Raw genomic sequence first — 27,866 nt, 5'->3', positions numbered from 1 at the left:
TGGGATTACAGGTGTGAGCCACCGTGCCCGGCCACATTAAGTAATTATTATATCAAGCATCACATTAAGTAATTATATCAAGTAGTCAGCTTTTTAAATATAGCAGTATAATATATTAAAGATTAGCTGTTACTCAGTGAGTACAGGAAAGTTTATATACCTTTACCAAATGCAGAAAAGTTTTAAAATCAGTCTTCAAATACAACTGGAATTCTCTAGCACAAAGGATGAACTTTTACTGTGGATTATAAATTAGTATTATTTGCCAGGATACAAATACTAGATTTTTCACTAGTACAGTTCAGATAATATTTTGCTGCTATTTTTAGAAGATCAAATGTTATCTCATCAGTTACTACTTCAGTCATACAGCCAACTGTTCAAATGGATCATCTGTTAACATAAGTTGAGGTTAGCAACTGTTAGTCTGTTAAAGCTCGCACCAAATTTAACACATAACTTACATTTTCATAATTTTTTAAGTGCCATAAGATATATATGTGTTAACTAAAGGTATACTTCGGTCCCTTGGGAGGCTTCACTTATTTGCATTCCCAATATGAACTGGTATTAATATATTTGCCCATTTATAAATAACAGGAACAAAAAGCCCAAGAGATCCAACAATTGAAACGAAAAGAAAAGTCCACAGAAACATCCGATCAAGAACCTGGGCTATGAATTTCCAATCTTCAACAACCTGTGATGAAAAAAATAAAAATGCATTAAATAATTGTAAATTGTGTACATATTTTAACATATAACAAACACACTGAGTTAGAAGCCAAATCAATTTCTGCCGCCCGTTGCTGCCTGTAAACAGTAACTGACCCTATACTCAGCTCAGGGACAGACACTAGCCTGATGGTCTGTTATAGATATAAGCTTTAAAAGACACTACAAAATATGTTCATTTACACATCAACTTATATTACATGTGGTTTACTTTGATAGATTAAAATAGACTACTTGGATATTTTACAATAAACTAAAAGTTACTCTTACTATGTAGTTATTCTTGCTATTTATTCTTGCCCAGCAGTGTTTACTTATTTTAATATTTTGAGAGACTCTAGCCTGAGATTAATTTCATGCCAAATTAAAAGTTAGTTCGGAATAATACATGTTAGAAAGCTGTTCATCTTCCCCACATACACACTTTATTTATTTTTGGATTTCCTAGGGACCACTTCAGTCTAATTTCATGAGCACAGAACGGTCCTCCCTGGAGCCAGCTTTAGTAGGGAGCTGGCTGAACAGCTCAGAGCCACCACAAGGAAAGAGAAGGATGAGCCCAGCCACTGAGCAGCCCTTTCTACCAGGCCATTTCCTTGACCAGGGGCTTCCCTGGCCCTGAGCGTCTATGAAGGATGGTGTCTATATAGTTCCTCTATAGGAACTATGCCTCCAAGGTGTAGGATAATTTAGAATTTAGGGCATTGTAAACACTCTGTTACTTCTCTGCTTCTTTTATTTTGAGACGGAGTCTCACTCCGTCCCCCAGGCTGGAGTGCAGTGGTGCAATCTCAGCTCACTGCAACCTCTGCCTCCCAAGTTTAAGTGATTCTCCTGCCTCAGCCTCCCAAGTGGCTGGGACTACAGGCGCACACCACCACACCCAGCTAATTTTTCTATTTTTAGTAGAGACAGGGTTTCACCATATTGGCCAGGCTGGTCTCAAACTTCTGACCTCATGATCCACCTGCCTTGGCCTCCCAAAGTTCTAGGATTACAGGGCATGAGCCACCACACCTGGCCACCTCTGCTTCTAAGTTTTCCTCTGAAAATAAAGCCAACCTTCCTGATCCTAGTAGTATGAGCCATGGCCCTTTTGCACAATACTTTGCAGACATTTATTAAATTCCATCTCAGTCTAAACCATTATCTAATAAATATAATGTACTTTTGAAAACTCCATTCATAGCTCTAAACCTTATAAACTAATTTAATTATGCTACCACCAAATAGATACTTCACAAACCCACAAGCATTAAAAAGTTTTTATGTTGGTTGCCCAAAGTCTCAGAAATCAGCATGAAAGAACTTATGCATGTGACCAAACACATGCTCCCCAAAAACCTATTGAAATTAATAAATAAGGAAAGTCTTATTAAAATTAAATCATTCAAATATGAAAAAAAGTTTTAAAAAAATATGCATCAAATGTCCCTTTTGGGGTAAAGGCTATTATTTTGCCAGATTTATTCTGTCTCCTCATACTTGATGGAAGATTTTCCATTTAAAATAGCTCTACAAATTATAATTCACATAATTTTAATGTGCATTCAATTATGAAAATATTACTATAGTCATAGATTTAAAATAATACACAATAGAAGAAATAACCGTGACAAAACTGAAATCTTACACATTTTGAAAGAAAATGCAGGCCAATGTGATCGCATTAATAAAATTAAAATGTATTCATGTTCAATTCTTGAATTTTAAATATTAACCTTAAGGAGACAGAGCAATTTTTCTATAAAAAAAGTTTTAAGCAAATTTTTGATTTTAGGCAAATTAAGCACAGTAAACACTAAGTTTCAATGAATCCTCTGATATATAACAACACAAAAGAACACCTTACTTCTTTTAATTTTCCTAACATTCTCTTATAAATGAACAAAAAGATTTGTTTTAGAAAAATATATTGGCTATATTTATAAATTCCACATTAGGCTCATTCTTTATAATAACTTTTTTTTTTTTTTTTTTTTTTTGAGACGGAGTCTTGCTCTGTCGCCCAGGCTGGAGTACAATGGTGTGATCTCGGCTCACTGCAACCTCCGCCTCCCAGGTTCAAGCGATTCTCCTGCCTCAGCCTCCCGAGTAGCTGGGACTACTGGCATGTGCCACCATACCTGGCTAATTTTTGTATTTTTAGTAGAGACGGGGTTTCACCATGTTGGCCAGGCTGATCTCGAACTCCTGACCTCAAATGATCCACCCGCCTCAGCTTCCCAAAGTGCTGGGATTACAGGTGTGAAGACACTGCGCCCAGCCTAAAATAACTTTTGATAACTCCATTAACTGTTATAATCGAGTTCTGCCTTCAGATTGTCACAATTTAGAAACAAAGTTACTGAAGACAAAATTAAAACAGCTCACCCACTGCCCTCACCCCAAGAAATTAAAAAAATTCATCATGTCAGAGCCAAGAAATATGGCAGGATTATTATTCCTTAGAATATATAACACTAAATTTTCTTTCGAGTTATCCAAGATGCTGATGGCGGAAGTGGAGAAGTGCGATTTGTGTAGATGCCCCATTTTGCAGGTGTTTTAACTGAAACAAGCCTTAGTAAAGATCTTTTATAGAAAATTATGTCAACCATTCTGGCCCTCAATCTATGCTTAGTCTTACTTAAGGGTCATGCTGTTTACTCTGCCAAAATTAATGAAAGTAACTTCTGAACTTAGAATGGAAGCAGATCTGCGTTTGTAAATACACATCACAGACCTCACGGATATCATTTTCCTTCATTATGTGTCTTGTAATGTAGCGAATAGAATCGAGCGCAGTTTCCAATGTGTTTCTAGAAGATTCTGGTCCACTACCACTCTCAGTTTCCTCTTTCTGAGTGAAGTACCTATCTACATGACTTCTCATGCAAAGCAGTTTGGGAAGCTTGTGAAGAAATATCTTGCGGACCCAAGGCGCCATGGCATTATGTGTTGAGGAAGAACGATGATGAATGTTGATAGCGAAGACGGTTACCATAATTGACAGTGTCACAAAAATCATGGTAAATACCAGATACTCTCCAATCAGAGGTATGACTTTTGAAGATGAGGGTATGATCTCTTCAATAACCAGAAGGAAGACAGTCAAAGACACAAGTACTGAAGTGCAGAGACAAATCTTTTCACCTTCATTTGAAGGAAGATAGAAGACAAGTACAGTTAAAAATGATAGCCCAATACAGGGTATTATAAGGAACAAGGTATAAAAGAGAGGCAGGCGCTTGATTACAAATGAGTAAGTGACATATGGATACCAGCAACAGCTGTCGGTTCTGTTTCCTTTGCTCCCCGTTGCACTCACAATTTCCCATTCTCCATTGTCAAAAAAATCTCTCTTGTCTACATCTTGGTCCTCTAGAATTATATCAACCTGTGATCCATCGTAAGTCCAAGAACCAAATTTCATGGAACAGTTCTGCAGGTCAAATGGGAAAAACGTGACATCTATGGTACAGGAACTTTTGTAGTTTGCTGGTGGAGTCCAGGTGACAGTGCCATTGTACCTGACGACTGTTTTCGTACTGGTCCCTTCAAAACGTCCATCTGCACTAAAATACACACATAGACAATAACAATGCAGAAATTAAACAATGCACATGAATTGTATTAATATAAGCTTAATATAAATGCAGGCCTATCACTGATTGCATGAAATAATTTTTAAATTACTATACTTCAGATAAGATATACCTGCTACACAGATATTCCTGTTCCAGGAATATATTCCTTAAATATCTAACTCTATGAGAACTGAACCCCTTCTTCTGCATCTACTCCAGAACTGACAAATCTCTATTTCACAGAAGCCTGAGATTCTAATGATTGAAAAGACCTCACCTTACACACAAAACAGACTCAGGCTATTTACACAATGGGCACGCATACAGCCAGAACCTGAATCCACATTCCTAGACTCCCTGCACAGTGCTCTTCTTCCTTCATCACAAATACTGGCCGTTTTTTACTTTGATGGGGAAAGACCATCAACACCAAGCTGGGCATGACCCTGAAAAGCAGCTGTGCCTCTCAAGCTCTCCCACCAAGTGAATTCATATACTAGAAAAGTCTAGCAGGAAAGCACACCACCAGCGTAAGATTTCTTTAAAATGTTGCTCTTTGTCTTCAAATTAATGTGGCTTTTGCACACTATTCTGTAATATATCCATGTTTAATATAAAAATGTTTCCAATTACTGAAAATAAAATGATGCTCCAGGAAGCTGCATCATGTGTCCTTACAAGCTTTGTTCACTTCTTAAGAAGCATGGAGGTAAAAGGTGTCAAAAGATTAAAGATATTTTTGCATAGCAGTTGCCCTGTCCTCATGCCAAATGGCCTTCTTTCAAGTTAGATAAAGTGCTTTAAGATAAGCACAAATTCCCAGATTTGCCCAGGAGTGGTCTTAGAAAAAAATAAAACTGGTAGCCAGAATTATCCTCTCCCCTAAGTTTAAAAAAAAAAAAAAAAATCCTCAAAACACACCTAGGTAGGATGGCTCTAAAGATGAATTAATAATTAACCCAGCATTCTTCATTGTGGGAAAATGACAATACAGTATTTAAACGCAATTAGAAGGATGTACAATTCAACATAAAATATGACCTCAACGATGTAAAAAACATATTTAAAAAATCTGGAAGTCTGCCAAATATATAGTCTAGTAAATCAAAGGGTAAATGGAAGTATCAGTCCCCCTGGTGTGACCCCCCTACCCTGCCACGTGATAGCTCTGTGATCTGCCACGTGATAGCTCTGTGAACCACCACCCTAAGCCTCTGTTTCCTCATCTATAAAACATGTAATCACACCCAATACATGCAGTCATGTCATTTGATTTTTATACCTAAACAATTTTCAAAAGGGAGAAAAATTATTAGTGCCTAATAGAAACACAAATGTTTTCTTTTGGAAATATGAAACTATATTTAGAATACAACTTACTTATCAAACAAAACGATATCTGGTGTCCAGACAGAGTCTGAAGGAACACGTATAACTTTTATTCCACCATAGTCATCAGGGTTCCATCTTAATTTTACATCTATCCATTCCTTTAAAACAAAGAAATCTGCCTCAATTTCAATAAAACTAATAGTCAAAAACAGTGAATACTATACTTTTTCGTCACACCAGATTTTAGACATGAGATCACCTCTACCCCCAATAGAGAACACCTCCCTATCTTTCTTATTATGGGCACCAGATAACCCTGTCCCCTTGTGTGGTGGTTCTCACCATGGTCCCTGTGAGACACAGGTGAGAACCAGAGCTAGATGTGTTCATGGCTCTGCTCAGCAGCTCTTCTCCCATCAACTGACTGACTACATCCAGTACTTGAAGCCACACACGCTTAATACCCAGGTTCAAGGGAAACATTTTTTTTTTCCAGATGTATTGTCACCCAATTTGGCTGTTCTGGTCCATGCAAAAGGGAGTTGGATTTATTGCACATTCTGCATATTTCAACACCTTGCCCTACCCTCCATGCAGTTACAATTATGTGATCAAGTTAGGAGCTGCAGCCTGAGAAAAGCATATATGCCTTTCAGGAGTTTGGGGTTAGGAAACAAATAGTAGGTATAAAAATTAGGGATAAAGGAAAACAAAAGGAAGCATCCAACAGCAGTTAGGATATATGCATGGTGGTCCAGAAAAAAACAAAAGTCCTTTATATAAAAGAGACTATTTACAAAAAAAAAAAATTCATTTCATTCTTGCCCATTTCCACCTCAGAGAGTCAGAATCCTTGCAGTGGACTATAAGCAGCTGCTACTCCACCAGCCTCTTCTTGCTTATCTGACCCCATCTCCTACACCCCCTCTCCCCAATGGTTCTCTCACCACTAGCCACACCAGCCTCTTTGCAACTGTTTAAACACACTAGGCACACACCAGCCTCAGAAACCTTTGCACTTGCAGGTCCTGCTGCCTGGAACACTCCTCCCCAGATATACACATGGCTTGCTTCCTCTCTGCCAAGACTTTGTTCAGACATTGTCTTCTTAATGCTGTTTTCTCTGACCACCATTTTTATAAGTACACCCCCCCCCAATATTCCCTATCTTCTTTTCCAGTGTTTTTCCCCAAGCTTATCAGTTTCTAAGGTACTATACAACTTACTTGTTATTTTTCCCCCACTAGAATGAAGTTCCATGAGGGCAGGTGATGTAGTTTGGCTGTGTCCCCACTCAAATCTCATCTTGAATTGTAGCTCCCATAATCCCCACATGTTGTAGGAGGGACCCAGTGAAAGGTAACTGAATCAAGGGAGACGGTTTTTCCTGTGCTGTTCTTGTGATAGTGAATAAGTCTCATGAGATCTGATGGTTTTATAAAGGGCAGTTCCCCTGCACACGCTCTCTTGCCGGCTGCCATGTAAGACATGCCTTTGCTCCTCCTTCGCCTTCCATCATCATTGTGAAGCCTCCCCAGCTATGCTGAACTATGAATCCATTAAACCTCTTCCCTTTATAAATTACCCAGCCTTGGGTATGTCCTTATAGCAGGGTGAAGACAGACTAATACCACAGGGTTTTTTGTCTGTTTTGTTCACTGCTGTTTCCACATAACACTGTCTGGCACATAATAGGCACTCCAAAAATACTAGCTGAATAAATACAAGAACTCCATCTACCCTCATCTTTCTGTATCCTGCCAATCCACCAAGGCCATATGTTCACGTATTCATTCATATTCACAAATATACATCCTCTTGTATTTCTGCTACAAGACATATAATAAAAACAGGTGTCTCAGTCACTAATTGGGTGCCTGTTTGAATTTTATACATACCTGTTTCAACCAGACGTTCGTTGTCATTAACTGATTTTTCTCATCCTTTAAAAAGCAAAAATTTAAATAAGGTTGATTTCAATTACAGAAACAATAATTCTTTAAATAATAAATTTCATATTGTTATATAAACACTCTTCTGCACATAGTACCCACATTTCATTCATCAGTCTGGTTCTCTAGAAAGCTAGGATCTTTCTTCCAGCCTAATTTCACATTATTCCTTTCAACATACTCTCTATTTCAGATAAACTACACTAAAAGATACCTTTGGCATTTTTGCATTTAACATTAATCATCTCAACTACTATATTTCCTCAAATTTAAGATGCAGTCTAAGATATAAGCACAGTATTATTTTATGTGCTTAGCACTGAGGAGAAAAAAAGCTGTCAATGAATTTCAAGCTGCCATGAATTATAAGACACATCATGATTTCAGAGGTGTTAAAATGCGGACAGACAAATGTAGGATGATCCCCAGGAGGAAACCACTAATAAATGGAAAAATGTTAACTACAAGTGTAAGCATAGCAGAAGAGTTTCAGGGGTAATCATATTTATAAAAAGATTGTATCTTTAAAATCAAAACAAGCCAAAAATGAGATTTAAAAAAAAAAAGACAGAATATGTGGGAAATAAGGTAGGAATCCACCAAATATGATTCCAGGGAGCTTAGCGATAAAAGGAACCTAAAATAACTCAGACACAATTCAGTGAATTTTCCATTCTCCATCTCCAGGGCCCTCACCCTTCATCTCCCCTGACTCCAGTCCTCTTCCATGTTCGTAGTCACTGACATTTCATTTTCTGGGCTCTTCTCTCAAGAAGCAACCCTTCTCCAACTTCTCTGCTTGATTAGCCCTTCCTTCTACCACTTTCTACAAATGTTCCTCAAGGATCAGGTTCCTGCTCTTCCCACTAACTTTAAAAACTCATCAAAGTGGGAGGTGAGAGGCAAGGGCAAAAACAAAAACAAAAAAACTCATCAAAGTTTTCAACAGTCACCTCCAAGCCAGCAATTCCAGATGGACATCCTTGTTCTCATCTGTCATCTCAGAGCCAGTCTTGACTTCCCAAAAGCTAGTGAACATTTTCTTTGGAATTAACACCTCAAACCACAATCAAACTCATCATCTTCTCTGCCCTACTCCCATAACAATGAAGATTCTTTTTCTTTTTTTTTTTTTTTTTTTTTTTTGAGATGGAGTCTCACTCTGTCACCCAGGCTGGAGTGCAGTGGCATGATCTCAGCTCACTGCAAGCTCCACCTCCCGGGTTCACGCCATTCTCCTGCCTCAGCCTCCCGAGTAGCTGGGACTGCAGGCACCTGCCACCATGCCTGGCTAATTTTTTTGTATTTTTTAGTAGAGACAGGGTTTCACCATGTTAGCCAGGATGGTCTCGATCTCCTGACCTCGTGATCTGCCCGCCTCAGCCTCCCAAAGTGCTGCGATTACAGGCGTGAGCCACCACGCCCGGCCAACAGTATTTTTCAAATGTGTTACTCTTCCACTCTAATCACCTAGGCTTCAAAATGTGATGCCTCCCTCCATATTCAGTGGTCAAGTCCTGCTCCTTCTGTGTGGTCTTCTAACTTGCCTCTCATCTTCTAGTCTCTCTTTCACTCCTCAAAATCATGTACATTACTGTTTTACTGATCTTCTGAAAGTACTGCTTTGATCATGTCTGTTGCCTATCAGGTCTCTCACTCAATCAGCATTTACTATGTACCAGACACGGTACTAGGCTCTAGGACAGATACAAGGAATAAAGCTCACCCAGTTTTGAAGATGAAATGCCAGAGCACATGAGTACCAGTGAGTGTAATGGGCACCATATTAAAGTGCAAAAAAAAAAGTTTGAACACAGGAGAGGCTGTCTTATGCAGTCTGGAAAGATTTCACAAAGGGTCTGACAAATGAATGTGGCCTTGAATCATAAATGGCTAGTGCTGGCTGGAAAGCTCTCCCAAGAAGTAAACATGGCAGGAGCAAAGACAAAGTGGCATGCAGGGATCCTCCTCATCTTCTCCACCATCCAGTCAGACCACTCCTGTATGCCAGGGCTCCCAACATTCATCTTTTGATCTAAACAGCTGTATAGCAAGGCTCAGTTATCATACATACCTACGATTATATTGTTCCTTTGTACTTAAATACTTTTCCTCTCTGCCATGTCAAACCCTACACTTCCTACAAAGCCAGCTCAGGTGCCACCTCATCTACCCTACCTTCTTTGATAAGGTCATTCATCAAGATCTGAATTCCCAGCTCTTTCTGGTATCATGAGTTAGTGCTACAGTTTTCTACACCAGTTGTGTGCCAATGACCTCAACCAGAAAGATCTTTGAGAGCAAGCCCCACCCACCTTACTCTTCTTTTCCTGTTTTTGTTTTTGTTTTTGTTTTTTGTTTGAGACAGAGTCGTGCTCTGTTGCCCAGGTTGGAGTGCAGTGGCACAATCTCAGCTCACTGCAACCTCTGCCTGCCGGGGTTTAAACGATTCTCCTGTCTCGGCCTCCTGAATAGCTGGGATTACAGGCACGGACCACCGCCCAGCTAATTTTTGTATTTTTGGTAGAAATCGGGTTTTGTTATATTGGCGAGGCTGGTCTCAAACTCCCAACCTCAAGTGATCCACCCGCCTTGGCTTCTAAAAGTGCTGGGATTAGAGGCATGAGTCACCGTGCCTGGCCACCACCTTACTTTTCCACTTTCCTATTTTCATTTAAAATCTCCCCATATTGACTAGCCAAAGGTTGAGTGCACAGTCCATATATATTCATTAACCTTTCTGGAAGCAGTAAGATGACATAGCTATAGACTTTGAAAAAGGTATATCCTTTGGTTCACTAACTGCCTTTCTTAAGGAAAGGAGATGTTCAGGCATTTGTATACAAATATATTCATCATTGTTAATTATAATAAGAAAAACTGGAAACAAGTTTCTGTTCAAAATGGGAGAATGCTTAAATAAATTATAGATGAAATATGTAACCATTAAAAATTACATTTGAAGAGCATGTAATGACGTAGGAAAATGTTCATTATGTCATAGTAGAGAAAAAGCAGTAATCAAATGATTTCTAAAATATTATTCCAATTTTGTAACATACACACAAAGAAAGTCTGGCAAGAAACACAACTAATTATTAATATTAGTCATCTCCGGGTAGTACGATTACAGTCAATTTTTAACTTCTCATTTGTAATTTTTTGCCCTTTCCAAATTCTCTACAAAAATCACCCATTGCTTCTGTAATCAGAACACAAAGTACATCTATAAATGTTATTTTAAAACATACATATATATATGTATGTATACATATACTTGGTTATTCTGGGAACACAACAGGGAAATAATTATTGATTTACACGTTCAGAACAAGAAGAAACTAGTTTAAAAATTAGCATGAATGTTTTAGTTTAAATAGATAGAATCCCTTGGCAATAAGAACAATTTATCAAGGGAACTTATTCTACTTATGAATGTCACATGGAAAAATTTCTGAAATGTTTTAAGTGTGAGCCCAAGATAATGATCCCTTGTGATACTTCTAGGTCCTAAGAATCTACCACTCTATTTTTGGACTTCTTCTCTTAAACATAAAAATTTTTTTTTTTCTTTTCCTTACTTTCAAGCTAACAAGTTACTCTTAAACTTTTTGAACCTATTTTTAACACATTTAAGAAATATACAATGTTTTAGATCTTTGAATTTGTTAAAGATAGACTTATAATTACCAAATTGAGATAAACAGTTTCTAAACTATAAAATATATAAACACAGTGTGTTATCATGTATGTGACACAATCATTACTTTTCCCTGGTGAGTTCCTTCAGGCAAAGGACTGCCTCAATCACCTTTGTAACCCTTGGTGCCTAGCACAGTGCCTGGCCACACACCAGGCTCTCACTAAATCTGTGAGAAATTGAGTATAGAAGGATACGCACACCTACCACATCCACCAATTGAGATATTGCAAGTCCAAACTTTATTTTTATTTTGTCATTCAGGTGTTCCACAGGACGAACCCATCTTTCGTAGTCTTGAAATAAATCCTTAAGCAAACTATCTTCATGTTTTGCAATAGAAGAAGGTTCAGATAATCCTGTATAACAAATTTCTAAAAGTTAATGTACTGGCTTCTCTCCCACCAGATCCCTATATTTTCAAACAAAAGTTCAAACCCAGGAGGCAAACGTTGCCATAAGCCAAGATCGGGCCACTGCACTCCAACCTGGGCCACAGAGAGAGACTGTCTCCAAAAAAAAAAAAATAGGAAAAAAAAAGTTCAGCATTATTAATAATGAACCAAACTACAACTTAGGCTATTATTAATGCAGCTTTTAAAATGAAGTATTAATATAAGTATTTCTGATCGAATAAGGGACACTCTGGCTCAGATATGTCTTACATTATGCTGACTATGGAATATGCTGAGTTCCTTAAGAAACATTCAGTACTCAATACAGAATAATTTCAAATCTAAATAATAAAAGCTTTTAAATTGCCAGGGTGGCAGGAGTTATCTTGAAATTCTAAACCTAGAAAACAGATACACTAAAGCAAAGTTCATTTATCAATTATAAATGTTAAAATGGCTTTAATTTGCATAACCTTTTTTTTTTGAGACGGAGTCCCACCTGGTCTCCCAGGCTGGAGTGCAGCGGTGCGATCTTGGCTCATCACCACCTCTGCCACTGGGATTCAGGCAATTCTCCCACCTTAGCCTCCCGAGTTGCTGGGACTACAGGTATCCAACACCATGCCGGGCTAACTTTTGTATTTTCAGTAGAGACGAGGTTCCATCATGTTGGCCAGGCTGGTCTTGAACTCCCGACCTTCAGTGATCTGCCCACCTCAGTCTCCCACAGTGCTGGGATCACAGATGTGAGCCACTGTGCCTGACCTTATTGGCATAATCTTAATATGAAATATATAAATATTGAGTGACTTATTTAGCTTTGACATACTTTGCTACTATATTTGTATAATATATTGTTATATTTGTATAAAACATTTGTATAAAACTGCTTTTTAGGGAATAAGGAAGGAAGAACTCAAAGATAGCAGACAGCATGCTGTCCTAGAAGCTAAATGAAGAAAATGTAGCAAGAAGGGTTGAGCCTCCCAATCTGTTGATGCTACTGGTGAGCCATGGAGAGGCAGCTGAGAACTGAGTGCTGGATTAGCAACAGTGAGGTCGACGGTGAATCTAACAAACGCCATCTACGGGAAGAGAAGAGACATGACTTGGAGTATGTTTAAGACAGAGTGCAAACACAGGAATGACCTCTTTCAAAAGTTACGCTGATATAGGGATACTGAGGATAAAAAGTCAAGAAAGGTTTATTTCAAGATCAGTAAGAAAATAAATAGGCGGTGGCTCATGTCTGTAATCCCAGCCCTTTGGGAAGCCGAGGCAGACAGATTACCTGAGGTAAGGAGTTTGAGACCAATCTGGCCAACATGGTGAAACTCTGTCTCTACTAAAAACACAAAAATTAGTCAGGCATGGCAGCACACGCCTGTAATCTCAGCTACTCAGGAGGCTGAGGCAGGAGAATAGGTTGAGTCCGGGAGACAGAGGTTGCAGTGAGCCTACAGTATGCCACTGCACTCTGCATGGCCAACAGAGCGAGACTCTGTCTCAAAAAACAAATAAATAAATGTATGTACGTATGTATGCTCGTGTGTGAATGTGAACATGGTTGGCTAAATAATTCACAAGGCCCAATGTAAAATGAAGAGGAGGAATTCCTGTTCAAAAATCAGGAAACATGTGCCATTAAATATACTAAAATAAACTTTTTTCTTCAAAAAAAAATATATTTTAGGACCTAAGTTGTTTAAAAAAAAAAAAAAAAGTCAAAATATAAAAATGGATACCATGGCCGAAGACTGGTTAGATTTGGGGATCACAGTTATGTTTATACTCCTACAGAGCTCGAATAAGCCTCTCTGAAGAAATGAGTTTTCAGTGTTGTCTGGCCTGGGATCACTTAAGGAAATGTGAAATGCATAAAATGCAAGCATGACATTTACTTAAGACTAATGATATTATGAAAAAAAACACTTTTACTTGAAACAAAAATGTCACTGGCTTATTAATCAGCAAATATACGCACGAGGATTACAGTAGCTAGTGAAGGTTCTTCTCCAACCTAAAAGAAATGGTTGGAGAGAAATTAACACTTTCACAAAATCTTCTCTTTATGATGACAGACCATGTTTTCCACGCAGAGATATGAACGAATACCCGGGTACTCTAGCTCAAGGAAACCTATTTCCCAGTTCTCCTTTGCTGCCTAGTTCTTCATAAATAACCTACTCCTCAAGAGTTTGTGTCCTGTTTCCCTGAATAACTAGTTTAATTTTTAAAAAATATTTATTTTATTTTTTATTTATTTATCTTGAGATGGTATCTCACTCTGTCGCCCAGGCTGGAGTGCAGTGGTGTGATCTCGGCTCACTGCAACCTCCACCTCCCGGGTTCAAGTGATTCTCTGTCTCAGCCTCCCGAGTAGCGGGGACCACAGGTGCACTCCACCATGCCTGGCTAATTTTTGTATTTTTAGTAGAGATGGGTTTCACCATACTGGTCAGGCTGGTCTTGAAGTCCTGACCTTAGGTGTTCCACCTGCCTCAGCCTCCCAAAGTGCTGGGATTACAGGCGTGAGCCACTGCGCCGGGCAGTAACTAGTTTAAGATACCTAGTTTAATCTACAAATACTATGGAGTTTGTGTGGTGACACCTGTAAATCTCCTTATGCTGAAATGCACAGCATTGAAGATATTTAGACTCATTTAGAAAATTATACACTAGAGTCATTCTTATTGTTTAAAAGCCATTAATTTTAGAGCTTCAAGTTAAAATAGCATTATTGAACCATTTCTCTTCTTCTAATCCTAATTATAGTTCCTGAAATACCAAAAATTTAAGGGTTAAAAGATAAAAGTATTAATAAATAAAATCTTTTTTTTTTTTTTCTTTTTTTAGGAGACGGGGTCTCTGTCACTCAGGCTGGAGTGCGATGGTGCCATCTTGGCTCACTGCAGCCCTCGACCTCCTGGGCTCAAGCGATCCTTCCACCTCAGCCTCCTGAGTAACTGGGACCATAGGCATGCACCACAACTGGCTAATTTTTTATATTTTTGGTAGAGATGGGGTTTCACCATGTTGCCCAGACTGGTCTTAAACTCCTGAGCTCAAGCGATCTGCCTGCCTCAGCCTCCCAAAGTGCTGGGATTACAGGTGTGAGCCACTGCACCCAGCCTAAAATGTCTTTCAATCGCATCTAAGGAACTTTTGCCTGAGTGGGGAAAAAATTAGCTTGCAATTGCTATCTCAAATCTTGTTTGAAAGAAAGTAGACAGGGTATAAATAAAATACTAAATTAATCTCAACATTCTACCTAATGAGAATCTTCAAGATACTGCTTTGTGAATATCTTCACAATACATCCCATACTAGAAATACCATTTTCTTATGACACTTTATAGCAGTGTCTGGTGCAAATGTCAAAGGTATTTTAGCATAAAACTTTGATAGTGCACTTAAATTCTTAGTGGTCATGCTTTTTTATCTGGCTCTAAATGTTTTAAGTTTACACTGTTCACAAACCTCAGCATGTTAAAAAGGAGACAATCCAATGCATCCCCTCATTTTACAAATCAGGATATATGTATGACCAGAAGGGTTGCTGCTACAGAGCTCATTAACTGCAGAGCTCTGAGGGGCACCCTTGGCTTCATGCTCTTGTCACAATAACATCTTCCATCTTGTGACAACTTTCTAGATTAACTTAATGAATGCCACACCCCCAATAGCTCTAGCCCACTTTGATGTTTACTTATTCATTAATGTAACAAACGTTTATCAGACAGGCACTGGGAACACACTGGTAAACAAAACAGACAACATCGACATTTACAGTCCAGTAGGAAAGACTGACACTATATGTGCGCTAAATTCTAAATAAACTGAATTAAATGGAAAAGTTCTTTCTAGAAGTTGTTTTAAATAGTTAACACTTGCTCATCCTATTCAAAATGAACGTTTTTCTGGCATCGCTATAGCACTGCATATAGGCTGATGACAGTAATTGCTTTTTTTTTTTTTTTTTTTGAGACTGGGTCTCACCCTGTCACCCAGACTGGAGTGCAGTGGCGCCATCATGGCTCACTGCAGCCTGGAACTTCTGGACTCAAGCAATCGTCCCACCTCAGCCTCCCTCCTATCTCAAGCTGCCACACAGCTGGAACTACAGGCATGTTCTACCACACCTAGCTAATTTCTTTATTTTTTGTAGAGACAGGGTCTCTTTTTGTAGCTCAGGTTAGGCTGGTCTTGAACTCTTGGGTTCAAGCGATCCTCCTGCCTTAATCTCCCAAAGTGCTATAAGATTCACCACGCCCGGCCTTATTACATTATTACATTTTAGTTTTCTTCCCCTTTCTTGTCTTAAAAATTGTTGACTGGGGCGGGCGCCGTGGCTCACACCTGTAATCCTAGCACTTTGGGAGGCTGAGGCAGGCAGATCACGAGATCAGGAGATCGAGACCATCCTGGCTAACACGGTGAAACCCTGTCTCTACTAAAAATACAAAAAATTAGCCGGGCTGGTGGTGGGCGCCTGTAGTCCCAGTTACTCAGGAGGCTGAGGCAGGAGAACCGCTTGAACCTGGGAGGCGGAGCTTGCAGTGAGCCAAGATTGCACCACCACACTCCAGCCTGGATGACACAGAGAGACTCCATCTCAAAAAAAAAAAAAAGTTGACTGGGGCCAGGCGCAGTGACTCACGCATGTAATCCCAGCACTTTGGGAGGCCGAGGCAAATGGATCACTTGAGGCCAGGAGTTCGAGACCAGCCCGGCCAACATGGCGAAACCCTGTCTCTACTAAAAACACAAAAATGAGCTGGGCGTGTAGTGCGCACCTGTGGTCCTGGCTACTAGGGAGGCTGAGGTATGAGGATCTATTGAACCCGGGAGGCAGAGGTTGCAGTGAGTCAAGATTGTGCCACTGCACTCCAGCCAGTGAGACAGAGAGAGACCCTATCTCAAAAACAACAACAACAACAACAAAAAACAAACAAAACAAAAAACTTGATTTAAAAAGATCCCTTACATCAAAAGGATATACAACCCAGAGAAAATATCTGCAAATCATATATCTGATAGGGGACTTGTATCTAAAATATATAAAGAACTATTATAAAAATCAATAATAAAAAGATTCAATAATCCAATTTCTAAAAGGGCAAGAGATCTAAATTAACTTAGACATTTCTCCAATGAAAGGCCAGTAAGTATATGAAAAGATGCTCAACACCTTTAGCCATCAGGAAAACCACAAATCAATACCACAATGAAATAGCACTTCACACCTAATAGGATTGGCTATAACCAAAACGACAGATAAGTTACTCAACTTTGCAGATGACTTTTCTTCATCTGTAACATAGGTATAAAAAAAGTACCTCCCTTATAAGGTTATTGTAAGGATTAGCTAAAAGTGTAGATAGAAGTGCCAGCACAGGGTCGTTCTTATTCTTCCATAAATGATTGCTAAAGTAACGGTAACCGACAGACCAACAAAGATTGTCTCCAGACAGTCCTAGCCAAAGGAACTTTGCAAAACTACAAAGGAAGAATGTGCTTGTGGCACTGGGTACTCTTAACACAGTGCAGTGATGGGTCACTATAAAGCTTTCCTCAAGTCTCTATTCTTGAAACCAAATAATAGTAATTATAATACAACCTGCTAATAGCATATAAACCACATATCTCAGAAAAACAAAGGAAACCAAGCAGTGAAGCACACTAAAAATAGGATAAGAACAAAAAAAAATTTAATGGGATAATTCTTCTAAAGTAGTTAAAAGTACAGCTGCTAAGAGAAAAACTAAGCTGAATACCTAACAAAGGTATAAATGTGTATAGAGTAATATCACTAACACTTTTATATATTTATATTTTGGTTTTACAAATTCAATTTTAACTCTATCATTCATTGCCTAAAGTTTGAGGAACTGGGAGAATGACATTTAAAAAAAAAAAAATCACAGTCAAATCGTTTGGTGAAACCACATTTATTTTCAAAGAAATGTAACCTTGCTTCTTAGTTTTAGTATGGTGGAAAGGAAAGGACACAGAACTGCAAAGCTGAAAACCTTAATTTGAATACTTGGCACCATTAATTAGCCGTTAACCTCCATAACCCACATTTTTTATTCTTTTCCCCTTTTTTTTTTTTTTTTTTTTTTTTTTAGACAAGGTCTTACTCTGTCGCCCAAGCTGGAGTACAGCACACGATCTTGGCTCACTGTAGCCTCGATCTCCTGGGCTCAAGCAATCCTCCTGCCACCACCGTGCCCAGCTAATTTTTTTGTATTTTTCTGTAGAGACATTGCTCAGGCTGGTCTTGAACTCCTGAGCTCAACAAATCCACCTGCCTCGGCCTCCCAAAGTGCTGGGATTACAAGTGTGAGCCACCGCGTCTGGCCCATAATTTTCTAGCCTATATAAAATAAGGATATCTGTTAGCAATATGTCAATAATTGTTAAATGGGTATGGCAACAACTTTTTAATTCACTACATTGGACCATTCTTGTGAACATTTTTATTTTTCCATTATAAAACATTAATACAAAGGAGAACGTCTGCTTATCTGCTTCACTCTCATCTGGATCAAATGAAATAAAGTACATTATCTTACTGTGTTGGATAGTGTCTAAGTAGTTTAAGTTTTTTTAAAAATCTTCTTCACTAAATATAGTATGTAGCCAAAAAGATACCTGAGGATTTTTTTTTTTTTTTTTTTTTTTTTTTTTTTGAGACGGCGTTTCGCTCCTGTTGGCCAGTCTGGAGTGCATTGGTGCAATCTCAGCCCACCGCAACCTCCGCCTCCCAGGTTCAAGCAATTCTCCTGCCTCAGTATACTGAGTAGCTGGGACTACAGGCATGAGTCACCATACTCGGCTAATTTTGTATTTTTAGTAGAGACGGGGTTTTTCCATGTTGGTCAGGCTGGTCTCGAACTCCCAACCTCAGGTGATCCGCCTGCCTTGGCCTCCCCCTGAGGATTTAAAAAACCAATTCTAGGCCGCGCGGTGGCTCAACACCTGTAATCCCAGCACTTTAGGGGCCGAGGTGAGCGGATCACGAGGTTTGGAGTTTGCGACCATCCTGGTCAACGTGGTGAAACCCTGTCTCTACTAAAAACACAAGCAAAAAAATTAGCCAGGCGTGGTGGCACACACCTGTAGTCCCAGCTACTCAGGAGGCTGAGGCAGAAGAATCGCTTGAACCTGGGAGGTGGAGGTTGCAGTGAGCCGAGATTTTGCCACTGCACTCCAGCCTGGGTGACAGAGTGAAACTGTCAAAAAAAAAAAAAAAAAAAAAAAAAATTCTAGGAACATTTGATAGTGCTTTGCTCTGGCATTTTTCCATGAAGAATCATGATTTTCTTATCAAAAGGTAATGATTTGGAAAAAAAAGTCAACCAACATGGTCAGCAGCCAAATGTGCATATTAGCAGTCTTTAGCCAACCTGCAGATAAAAACAGACATTAACTATAATTTTAAGTTTTCTCATAAATTATTCTTAAATATTTAGCATCTGCTACAACTTAGCCACACTAGAGCCTAATGTGATATCTCGTTCAATTCATTCATTAATTCAACAAATGTCAAATTAGCTGCTTACTGTGCCAACCTCTGTGCCAGATGCCGGAGGGAGAGCAGAAGACAAAGACCTGGTGCTGTCTTCCTGGGGTACAAACTTGCACATTTATTTACCTTGTTATATCATACTTATAATTCTATGGCTATACAAACTACAACCCACAGTGAGAATGGCGCCCCTGCCACTGCACAGTGCATCATCTGCATATTCCAACACCACTGCAGTCTAACACAGGATTTCTCAACTTGGCACTACTGACATTTTGGGCTGGACAATTATTTGTTTTGGAGGGCTGTCTTGTGCCCTGTATGTTTAGCAGCATCCCTGGCTTCTACCCACTAGACATATCACCGCCCCACGTGACAACCAATCGTGTCTCCAGACATTGCCAAATGTTGGTGAGCGGGGAGCAAAACTGACCCTTTTTGCAAACCACTGTTGTAACACCAGTAGCTAATAAGCAGCAGAAGTAGACCTCGGACCCAGATTTATTTTGGTTTTTCTCAAAATAATGCTATAATTGCAAAAGTAATGTGTGATCACTATCAAAATTCAAATCCAGAAGCTCATAAAGAGTAAGAATTCTGGCTGGGTGCGGTGGTTCACGCCTGTAATCCCAGCACTTTGGGAGGCCGAGGTGGGTGAATCATGAGGTCAGGAGATCGAGACCATCCTGGCTAACAAGGTGAAACCCTGTCTCTACTTAAAACACAAAAATTAGCCAGACATGGAGGCGGGCGCCTGTAGTCCCAGCTACTGGGGAGGCTGAGGCAGGAGAATGGCGTGAACCCGGGAGGCGGAGCTTGTAGTGAGTTGAGATCCCACCACTGCACTCCAGCCTGGGTGACAGAGCGAGACTCCATCTCAAAAAAAAAAAAAAAAAAACAGTAAGAATTCTCCCTCTCCTCCTCTCCTTCCCCTTCCCTCCAAGGGTAACCATTGTTAATTTTGATGTGTAGATATTTTAAATTACATGCATGCTCACTCACACATGGAAACATGTTTTTCTCTAAGTTCTGCAACTTGTTTTTTTTCATTCAATACTATACACCAGCCAGGTGTGGTGGTTCATGCCTGTACTCAATCCCAGCACTTTGGGAGGCTGAGGCAGGGGATCACCTGAGGTCGGGAGTTCGAGACCAGCGTGACCAATGTGGAGAAACCCTGTCTCCACTAAAAATACAAAATTAGCTAGACTGGTGATGCATGCCTGTAATCCCAGCTACTTGGGAGGCTGAGGCAGGAGAATCGCTTGAACCCGGGAGGCAGAGGTTGCGGTGAGCCGAGATCATGCCACTGCACTCCAGCCTGGGAAACAAGAGCAAAATTCCATCTCAAAACAAAACAAAACAAAACTGTATAAATTATATACCAGTAGATGTCCAACCATCTCCAGTCTTCCTTCATAAGCTGCAAAGTGATCTTCATTACAGGTGCATCAGACTTTATTTGAGATTTCACCACTGATTGGCATTTATACTCTTCAGTTTTTAGTTATTTCTAATAATGCTACAACGGGAAAAATGCTATAATTAACAAATCTCTTTTTCCATACTGATGCAAAGATTTCTATAGCAATGATTCTCAGAAGTAAAACTGCTGAGTCAAGGGGATGCACATTTTAAATCTTGCTAGGTGCTGCCAATAGCTTCCTTTTCTTCTTCACAGGCTGCCATAAGAAGGAAATAAGGTAACATATCTAAAAAAGATTTGAAGAGTGATGTATATTATACCTCCCCAATTAATAATCAAGGCATTCCTGGAGCAGTTAATCTATCCCTGAAGTCTCCTTGTATTTTTTTATAAGTTAGCAAAAAGTGACTTGTACTCTTTTGAAAAAAAAAATCCTCTTTGCAGCAGTCCTAGGAGGGCTATTTTAAGCAACAGCAAGATAAAGCAGTGAACATAACCATTTGTAAACGAGGGGAAATGCGTACTATATTCAACATCTTCCATGTGACAAACAAGAATGCTTACCAATCATTATTTTAAGTATTACAGATAAAATATAGAGGGATTTTTTTTTCACTCTAGGATTTTCATTATATTTTATATTGATTTTTATCACAGAATTACAGGATAAAGTTACACTGCAACTGCTATGCTTTAGTAAACTTAATATCTTACCCTGACTCTCAGAACACTTGCAGTAAGAAAATGAATGACCTTAGGTGGTATTAATTTAGGTGCAGTCAATAGTTCTCAAGGAGATGAGACAACTTGCACACTTTAAAAAAAAAAAAAAAAACGCTGAGCATCATCAGATCAAGTAAATGCAGAGTTCATTATCTTAACTTGGGGCTATAGATCTCTCAACAGGCAATAAATATGTATTACGAGCTAGTATATTTACAGTATTATGGAATAAAACACCTAATGGTGCATGAGGTTGCCTGTATGACCTTGAAAAGACGCTTGCCAATTTCCCCCTTAGAGATATGCAATTATGAATGAATACTAAGCACTGGAAGAAAATATGGAAAAGTGAAGACAGCTGCTTTGTTAAGACAGCAGGATAATGCTTGTTTTCTTAGCTTCTTATTAACCTTACATTGTTTGGGCTACAATTCACTGTAAATTCACTATTTTCATAATTACTGTCATCAGTTTCCCTTGAGAGTTTTCCCAATGGTATGAATGTGGAATTTTCTACAACCTCGTTATTTAATTGTGATACACTGACTCAACAGTATTCACATCACCTGGGAGCTTGTTAGAAATGCAGAGTCTCAGGCCCTGCTTCTGACCTACTGGATCAGCGTCTGCATTCTCAGGGAATTCCTGTGTACATCTAAGTTTCAGAAGCCCTGGTCAACAAGACCTAGAGAAGTGGCTCTCAAGGGGTAGCAAATGTGAAGCACAATTTTGCCCCCAGGGCACATCTGACAATGTCTGGAGACATTTTTCAGTGGGTGCTACTGGCATCTCATGACTAGAAACCAGTATGCTGCTAAACATCCTACAAGGCACAGGATGCCCCCTCCTGACAACAAAGAATTATCCAGTACAAAATTTCAGAGGTTGAGAAATCCTGACCTAGAGGAAAGAGTTTTGCCTAATTCCATATATATATAGTTGACTGTAAAATAAAAACGAAAATAAAACCAGAGAAAAATAAAACCTAAAAGTTCATATCATCTTTTTTGTCAGAATTCAAATATTCATATTTAACTCCTATTTTTACTGGTAAAAGGCTATATTTTATAATCACACTTTGGAAGAGAAGAGCATGAAGTCACTGAATGAAACACAATAGGAGGGGCTGGACGTGGTGGCTCATGCCTGTAATCCTGGCACTTTGCAAGGCCAAGGTGGGTGGATCATTTGAGGCCAGGAGTTCAAGACCAGCCTGGCCAACATGTTGAAACCCTGTCTTTACTAAAATAAATAAATAAATAAATAAATAAATAAATAAATAAATAAATAAGCAAGCTGGGTGTGGTGGTACACACCTGTAATCTCAGCTACTCGGGAGGCTGAGGCACAAGAATCGTTTGGACCCAGGAGCCAGAGGTTGCAGTGAGCCAAGATCACACCACTGCACTCCAGCCTGGGTGACAGAGCAAGACTCTGCCTCAGTAAAAATGATAAATAAATAAACACAGTAGGACAAACAACATCATGTTTCCTCAAAAGGAGAACAAAACATCTAAATTAACATTTTTCATCATAGAACAGAAAAGGATAATTTTAAATAATCCTTTCCATCATGTTGTCATTATAAAACTATAGCCAGGCCAGGCGCAGTGGCCCACGCCTGTAATCCCAACACTTTGGGAGGTCGAGGCAGGCAGATCACCAGAGGTCAGGAGTTCGAGACCAACCTGGCCAAAGTGGAGAAACCCCATCTCTACTAAAAATACAAAAATTAGCCAGGCATGGTGGCACATGCCTGTAATCCCAGCTACTTGGGAGGCTGAGGCAGGAGAATCACTTGAACCCAGAGGCACAGACTGCAGTGAGACGAGATCATGCCACTGCACTCCAGCCTGGGTGACAGAGCGAGACTCCGTCTCCAAAAAAAAAAAAAAAAAACACTATACCCATGCTGTTCTGTGGAACAGATGTCTAAAGAAACAAGTTCCAAACTTCTTGCAAAAACAATTCCAGGCCGGGCGCAGTGGTTCACATCTGTAATCCCAGCACTTGGGAGCCCGAGGCAGGTGGGTCAGACTCTGTCTCAAAAAAAAAAAAAAAAAAAAAAATTCCAGTATTTAACAACTCTAACAGTAGACATGCTTGTTTAAGAGTGAACTTAAACTATCATCTGATAATTTAATTCCAATGCTTTGAGAAGAAAAATAATGCTATTAGAAAAAAATGTTCTGTACTGAAATTACTGAACTAAAACTTCAAGTCCTAATTATAAAAAATTACTTGCTAGATCTAATTTGTAGATTATAAGTTGAAAAAAATGCTATTTTTTATAAGCAAATTTTTATTTCAGAAACCCTCTGAAGCCCAAGAATTAATGATCTGGGGCATTAATTCCTTTATATCAATGCTGATATTTTTCCTTTTTTATTTTTTTTAATTATTATACTTTAAGTTCTGCATAACAAACAACATGCAGGTTTGTTACATATGTATACATGTGCCATGTTGGTGTGCTGCACCTGTTAACCCATCATTTACATTAGGTATATCTCCTAATACTATGCCTCCCCATCACTACCCCACAACAGGCCCCCGTGTGTGATGTTCGCCACCCTGTGTCCAAGTGTTCTCATTGTTCAATTCCCACCTATGAGTGAGAACATGCGGTGTTTGGTTTTCTATCTTTGCGATAGTTTGCTCAGAATGATGGTTTCTAGCTTCATCCATGTTCCTACAAAGGACATGAACTCAACCTTAAAAAAAGCTATTCTTACAACTGACTGAAAACCTCAGAGTTCAGCCCATATGCTACATTAATAAATATAGGTACAGCCGGGCGCGGTGGCTCACGCCTGTAATCCCAGCACTTTGGGAGGCCGAGGCGGGTGGATCACGAGGTCAGGAGATCAAGACCATCCTGGCTAACACGGTGAAACCCCGTCTCTACTAAAAAGTACAAAACATTAGCCGAGCGAGGTGGCGGGCGCCTGTAGTCCCAGCTGCTCGGGAGGCTGAGGCAGGAGAATGGTGGAGAATGGTGTGAACCCAGGAGGCGGCGCTTGCAGTGAGCCAAGGTCACACCACTGCACTCCAGTCTGGACCACAGAGCCAGACTCTGTCTCAAAAAAAAAATAAAATAAAATAAAAATAAATAAATAAATAAATACAGGTACATCTGCAATGTATCAGGAAATACACAGACAAATGAAATCCTGCCCTCCAGTTGCTCAGTCTAGTTCATAGAGCATATTTAGTATTTCTTGGAAATCAAAATAATTTTAAATTGCAAATTAAATTGTGTATAAAGTTTATGTAAGGACATACATAACAAAAGTAAAACTGACAGTCACTATGTGTGTACTTCTGTTAGCTTCTGAAAATGTAAATGAAAATGACTAAAAGTGAGAGGAAAAAAATCTTTGATAGCTCTCATTTTCTACGAATTATTTTATTTTCCTATTTTATTTTCAGCCACTACATATACTAATTAAGTTTCAACCATTTAAAATGTCACATAGCGTGCAGTCACAAAAAAGAATGAGTTCATGTCCTTTGCAGGGACACGGATGAAGCTGGAAACCATCATTCTCAGCAAACTAAGACAGGAACAGAAAACCAAACACCGCATGTTCTCACTCATAAGTGGGAGTTGAACAATGAGAATACATGGACACAGGGAGGGGAATATCATATACCGGGGTCTGCCGGGAGGTTGGGGGCAAGGGAAGGTAGAGCATTAGGACAAATACCTAATGCATGCAGGGCTTAAAACCTAGATGACAGGTTGGTAGGTGCCGCAAACCACCATGGTACATGTATACCTATGTAACAAACCCGCACGTTCTGCACATGTATCCCAGAACTTAAAGTAAAATTTAAAAAAAATTTAAAAAATAAAATGTCACACAGCTAAGAAATATGACCATCAGTTTTAAAATGTCACGTAGCTAAGAAATATAATTAGATAGTTAATGATTATCTAACTTCCATAATCACTGTCCCAATCACAGGTCAGTTTAAAATGCTTGTATTATCTTAATGTACTAGTTCATTATACTTTATTATACTTTAATTGTCTCCTGAGCCACTCTCCACAGCTCTGTGACTGTTCATCAGTCAAATAATGGCTGCTGACTGTCTAGATATTCTCTTTACCTGGGGACTGGCTCACAGAAAACCATAGAGAAAGGTTACTATTAAGAACCTAAGACGAATATGAAAACAATAAATTGTAAAAATAAAGGTAATTATACTTGAACTTAAAAAACTTAAAGTTGACTTTAAAAACATCTACTACCACCCTTTCATTTTAAAGAGAGAGAAATAAAGAATTAGCAAGGTCAAGTAATACATCCAAGGAAACACAGACAGTGAGTGGCAGGTCTCCTATTTCCAGACAGTACTTTCAACCACCCACATGCAACGACAGCTGTACACAAATGCACATTAACAGTTAAGAGCAAGTGTGCAATTACATCATCCATTCAATATCACTTTGTTCTTCAAGATGATCACTTCTAAGAGCACACAGAATCTTACAATTTACGAGGTGGAAAGGGGAATCCTTTAATGGCCCCTCACCAGATGGGGAAACTAATATCCAGAGAGGTAATACTGTTCCACTCCCTCCTTCTGCAAACCTTCACTGGGCTCCTACAGTAAGGTAGGTGTTGGGGATACAAAGATAAACAAGAATCACAGTTCTTAAGGAGCTCACGTGGAACAAGGAGGAAACATAAGTGCAATACAACCAGATGGTTATTATGAGAGAGATATTAACTAAGTGGGGCAGAAAGTAGGAACTAATCAATTTCACTTTGTTACTGAACACCGTGCATGAAGGGAGATAGCTATTTACACTATTTGACGCTTGGCTACAGTGTTTTATATTAAAAGAAATGAAACAGATTTTTAAAATTCAGTTTCATCAAAAGGGGTAGAAAACTACCATTTTCTCGCATGTCAGACACTGTACCTGGCATTTTATATGCATTATTTAATCCTCAAAAGAACTCTGAGAGGTAAGCACGGTTACCCCCCATTTCTTAAAGAAGGAAAAGAGCTGAGAGAAGTTTGTCCAGGCAGGATGCACCAGAGCCATAATTTAAATGCCTGGCTGCAACATCACATTCCTTTCTTTCTGTTTAACTCTCTCTGCCCAGGATTCTCTTAATTTGTTTAAATCACCCTCCATCTTATTTCTCTTCGGTCTACACTAAGCAATACATCCTGCAATGACTTATTCTAGTCTTATTACTTCCTAAAATCAGGAGCCATAGATTAAAAACCTTAACAAAGGAAAGGCAAGAAAAGGTTCTTGCAATATTTCCCCTACTTAAGAAACTCACTCATAAAACCTGAAATACAGACGTACTGAACTTCTGCAATCATATCTTGCTTAAAGGATGCTTAGCTTTTCTATGTTTAGATCACACCATAGCTGCTCCACAAACGTATTTTTCTTCAAGGTATTGAAAGAACTGACTCTAAAACTTTCCCAGGCACTTGAAACATGTAGGACTACGCGATTTCTTTTGTTGTTTCCATTCCTGTCCAAAACCTCTTGAAAAACATCAGGCTGAAAAAAGCTGTGCTCTAAGGAGCTAGTGAGGAACTTTGGATGCAAACGATTAGCCCAGAAGCCAGGGAAGTCGGCCGCCTAGCCCGCTACAACACACACTTTTCATCTCCAGCGAAAGGAAAGGTTTTCAAATGCTGCGGTGGGTGGGGGACAGGAATTGGGGAAGAGGCGGGCAGGAGGTGGAAGATAAGTCCCAACCCCTAGAATAAAACCCAGAGTCCCTATATCCCGTGAATAGGCAACAAAGTGGTAAGCCTGGCTGCCACCACGACAGGAAAGCCCTACTGGACAACAGTGGCATCTTTTACTGAAAAAGTTGTGTGGAAGTACACGCTAAGCCAGCCTTGTAGTCTCCAGCGATGCAGGTCGTGGAACAACAACGAAAACCCACCCAAATGGCCTTTTCTCTGCATTTAAATGAGCAAATCTGGGCATTTAAAATGAAACCTCACTCCAAGCCCCCAGGAGAAAAAAACCCACCTCGCCTCGCAACCAGGTTTTCCGGCGGCCGTGGCCTGGCGGCTTCCTGGGCACCGCGGTTGGGGGCCGGGCCAGTCCCCGCTCTGGCCCGCGGCCCCCCGCCCCGCCCCGCCCCGCCCCTCTGCCGCCCGGACTTACCTCCCTGCGTGCCGCCCGCCGCGCCCACCAGACCGCAGCACCCCGCGACCAGCTGGACCAAGAGCAGCAGGCGGAGCGCGCGGGGCCCAGACCCCCGCGCCGCCATCGCCCCGGGCCCGCGCGGGACCGCGGGCAGCCGCCTCTCGACCGCCGTGCGGGGAACGCGGACTCTTGGGGGATGGAGCACCTAGTGTGAGTCGTGAGAGAAAACGAGGGCAGACGCAGCAGAAGGGCCGCTCCGGTCCTCAGATCCCGCCGGGACAGCAGCCTCAGCCTAGCAGCTTCAGGCGGGCTCGGGACGCGTGTAGAAGCTCGCGGCGCCTGACCCCGCCCAGAACCA

At 39.9% G+C, this 27,866-nt stretch overlaps 1 protein-coding gene across 6 annotated transcripts; it reads right to left on the bottom strand.

Moving 5' to 3' along the window:
* Positions 1–24: 24 nt before the first annotated feature.
* Positions 25–27,866, bottom strand: CHRNA5 (cholinergic receptor nicotinic alpha 5 subunit). Of its 6 annotated transcripts, none has more exons than XM_008015703.3 (6): positions 27,527–27,866; positions 11,490–11,647; positions 7,535–7,579; positions 5,685–5,794; positions 3,461–4,292; positions 25–700 (listed from the first exon to the last, which is right to left on the bottom strand). In XM_008015703.3, the coding sequence occupies exons 1-6, from the start codon at positions 27,630–27,632 to the stop codon at positions 539–541; spliced, it is 1,413 nt and encodes a 470-aa protein (XP_008013894.2). In that variant the 5' UTR covers positions 27,633–27,866; the 3' UTR covers positions 25–538. The 6 variants fall into 6 exon arrangements, with proteins under 6 accessions (XP_008013894.2, XP_008013895.2, XP_008013896.1 ...); XM_008015704.3 differs by having other exon boundaries at positions 11,496–11,647; XM_008015705.3 differs by having other exon boundaries at positions 4,046–4,292; positions 27,527–27,864.

This window comes from Chlorocebus sabaeus, chromosome 26 (genome assembly GCF_047675955.1).
Source record: "Chlorocebus sabaeus isolate Y175 chromosome 26, mChlSab1.0.hap1, whole genome shotgun sequence".
Taxonomy (NCBI): domain Eukaryota; kingdom Metazoa; phylum Chordata; class Mammalia; order Primates; family Cercopithecidae; genus Chlorocebus; species Chlorocebus sabaeus.
Note: the sequence above shows the minus strand (reverse complement) of the source record. Positions and strands in the feature narration are given on the sequence as shown.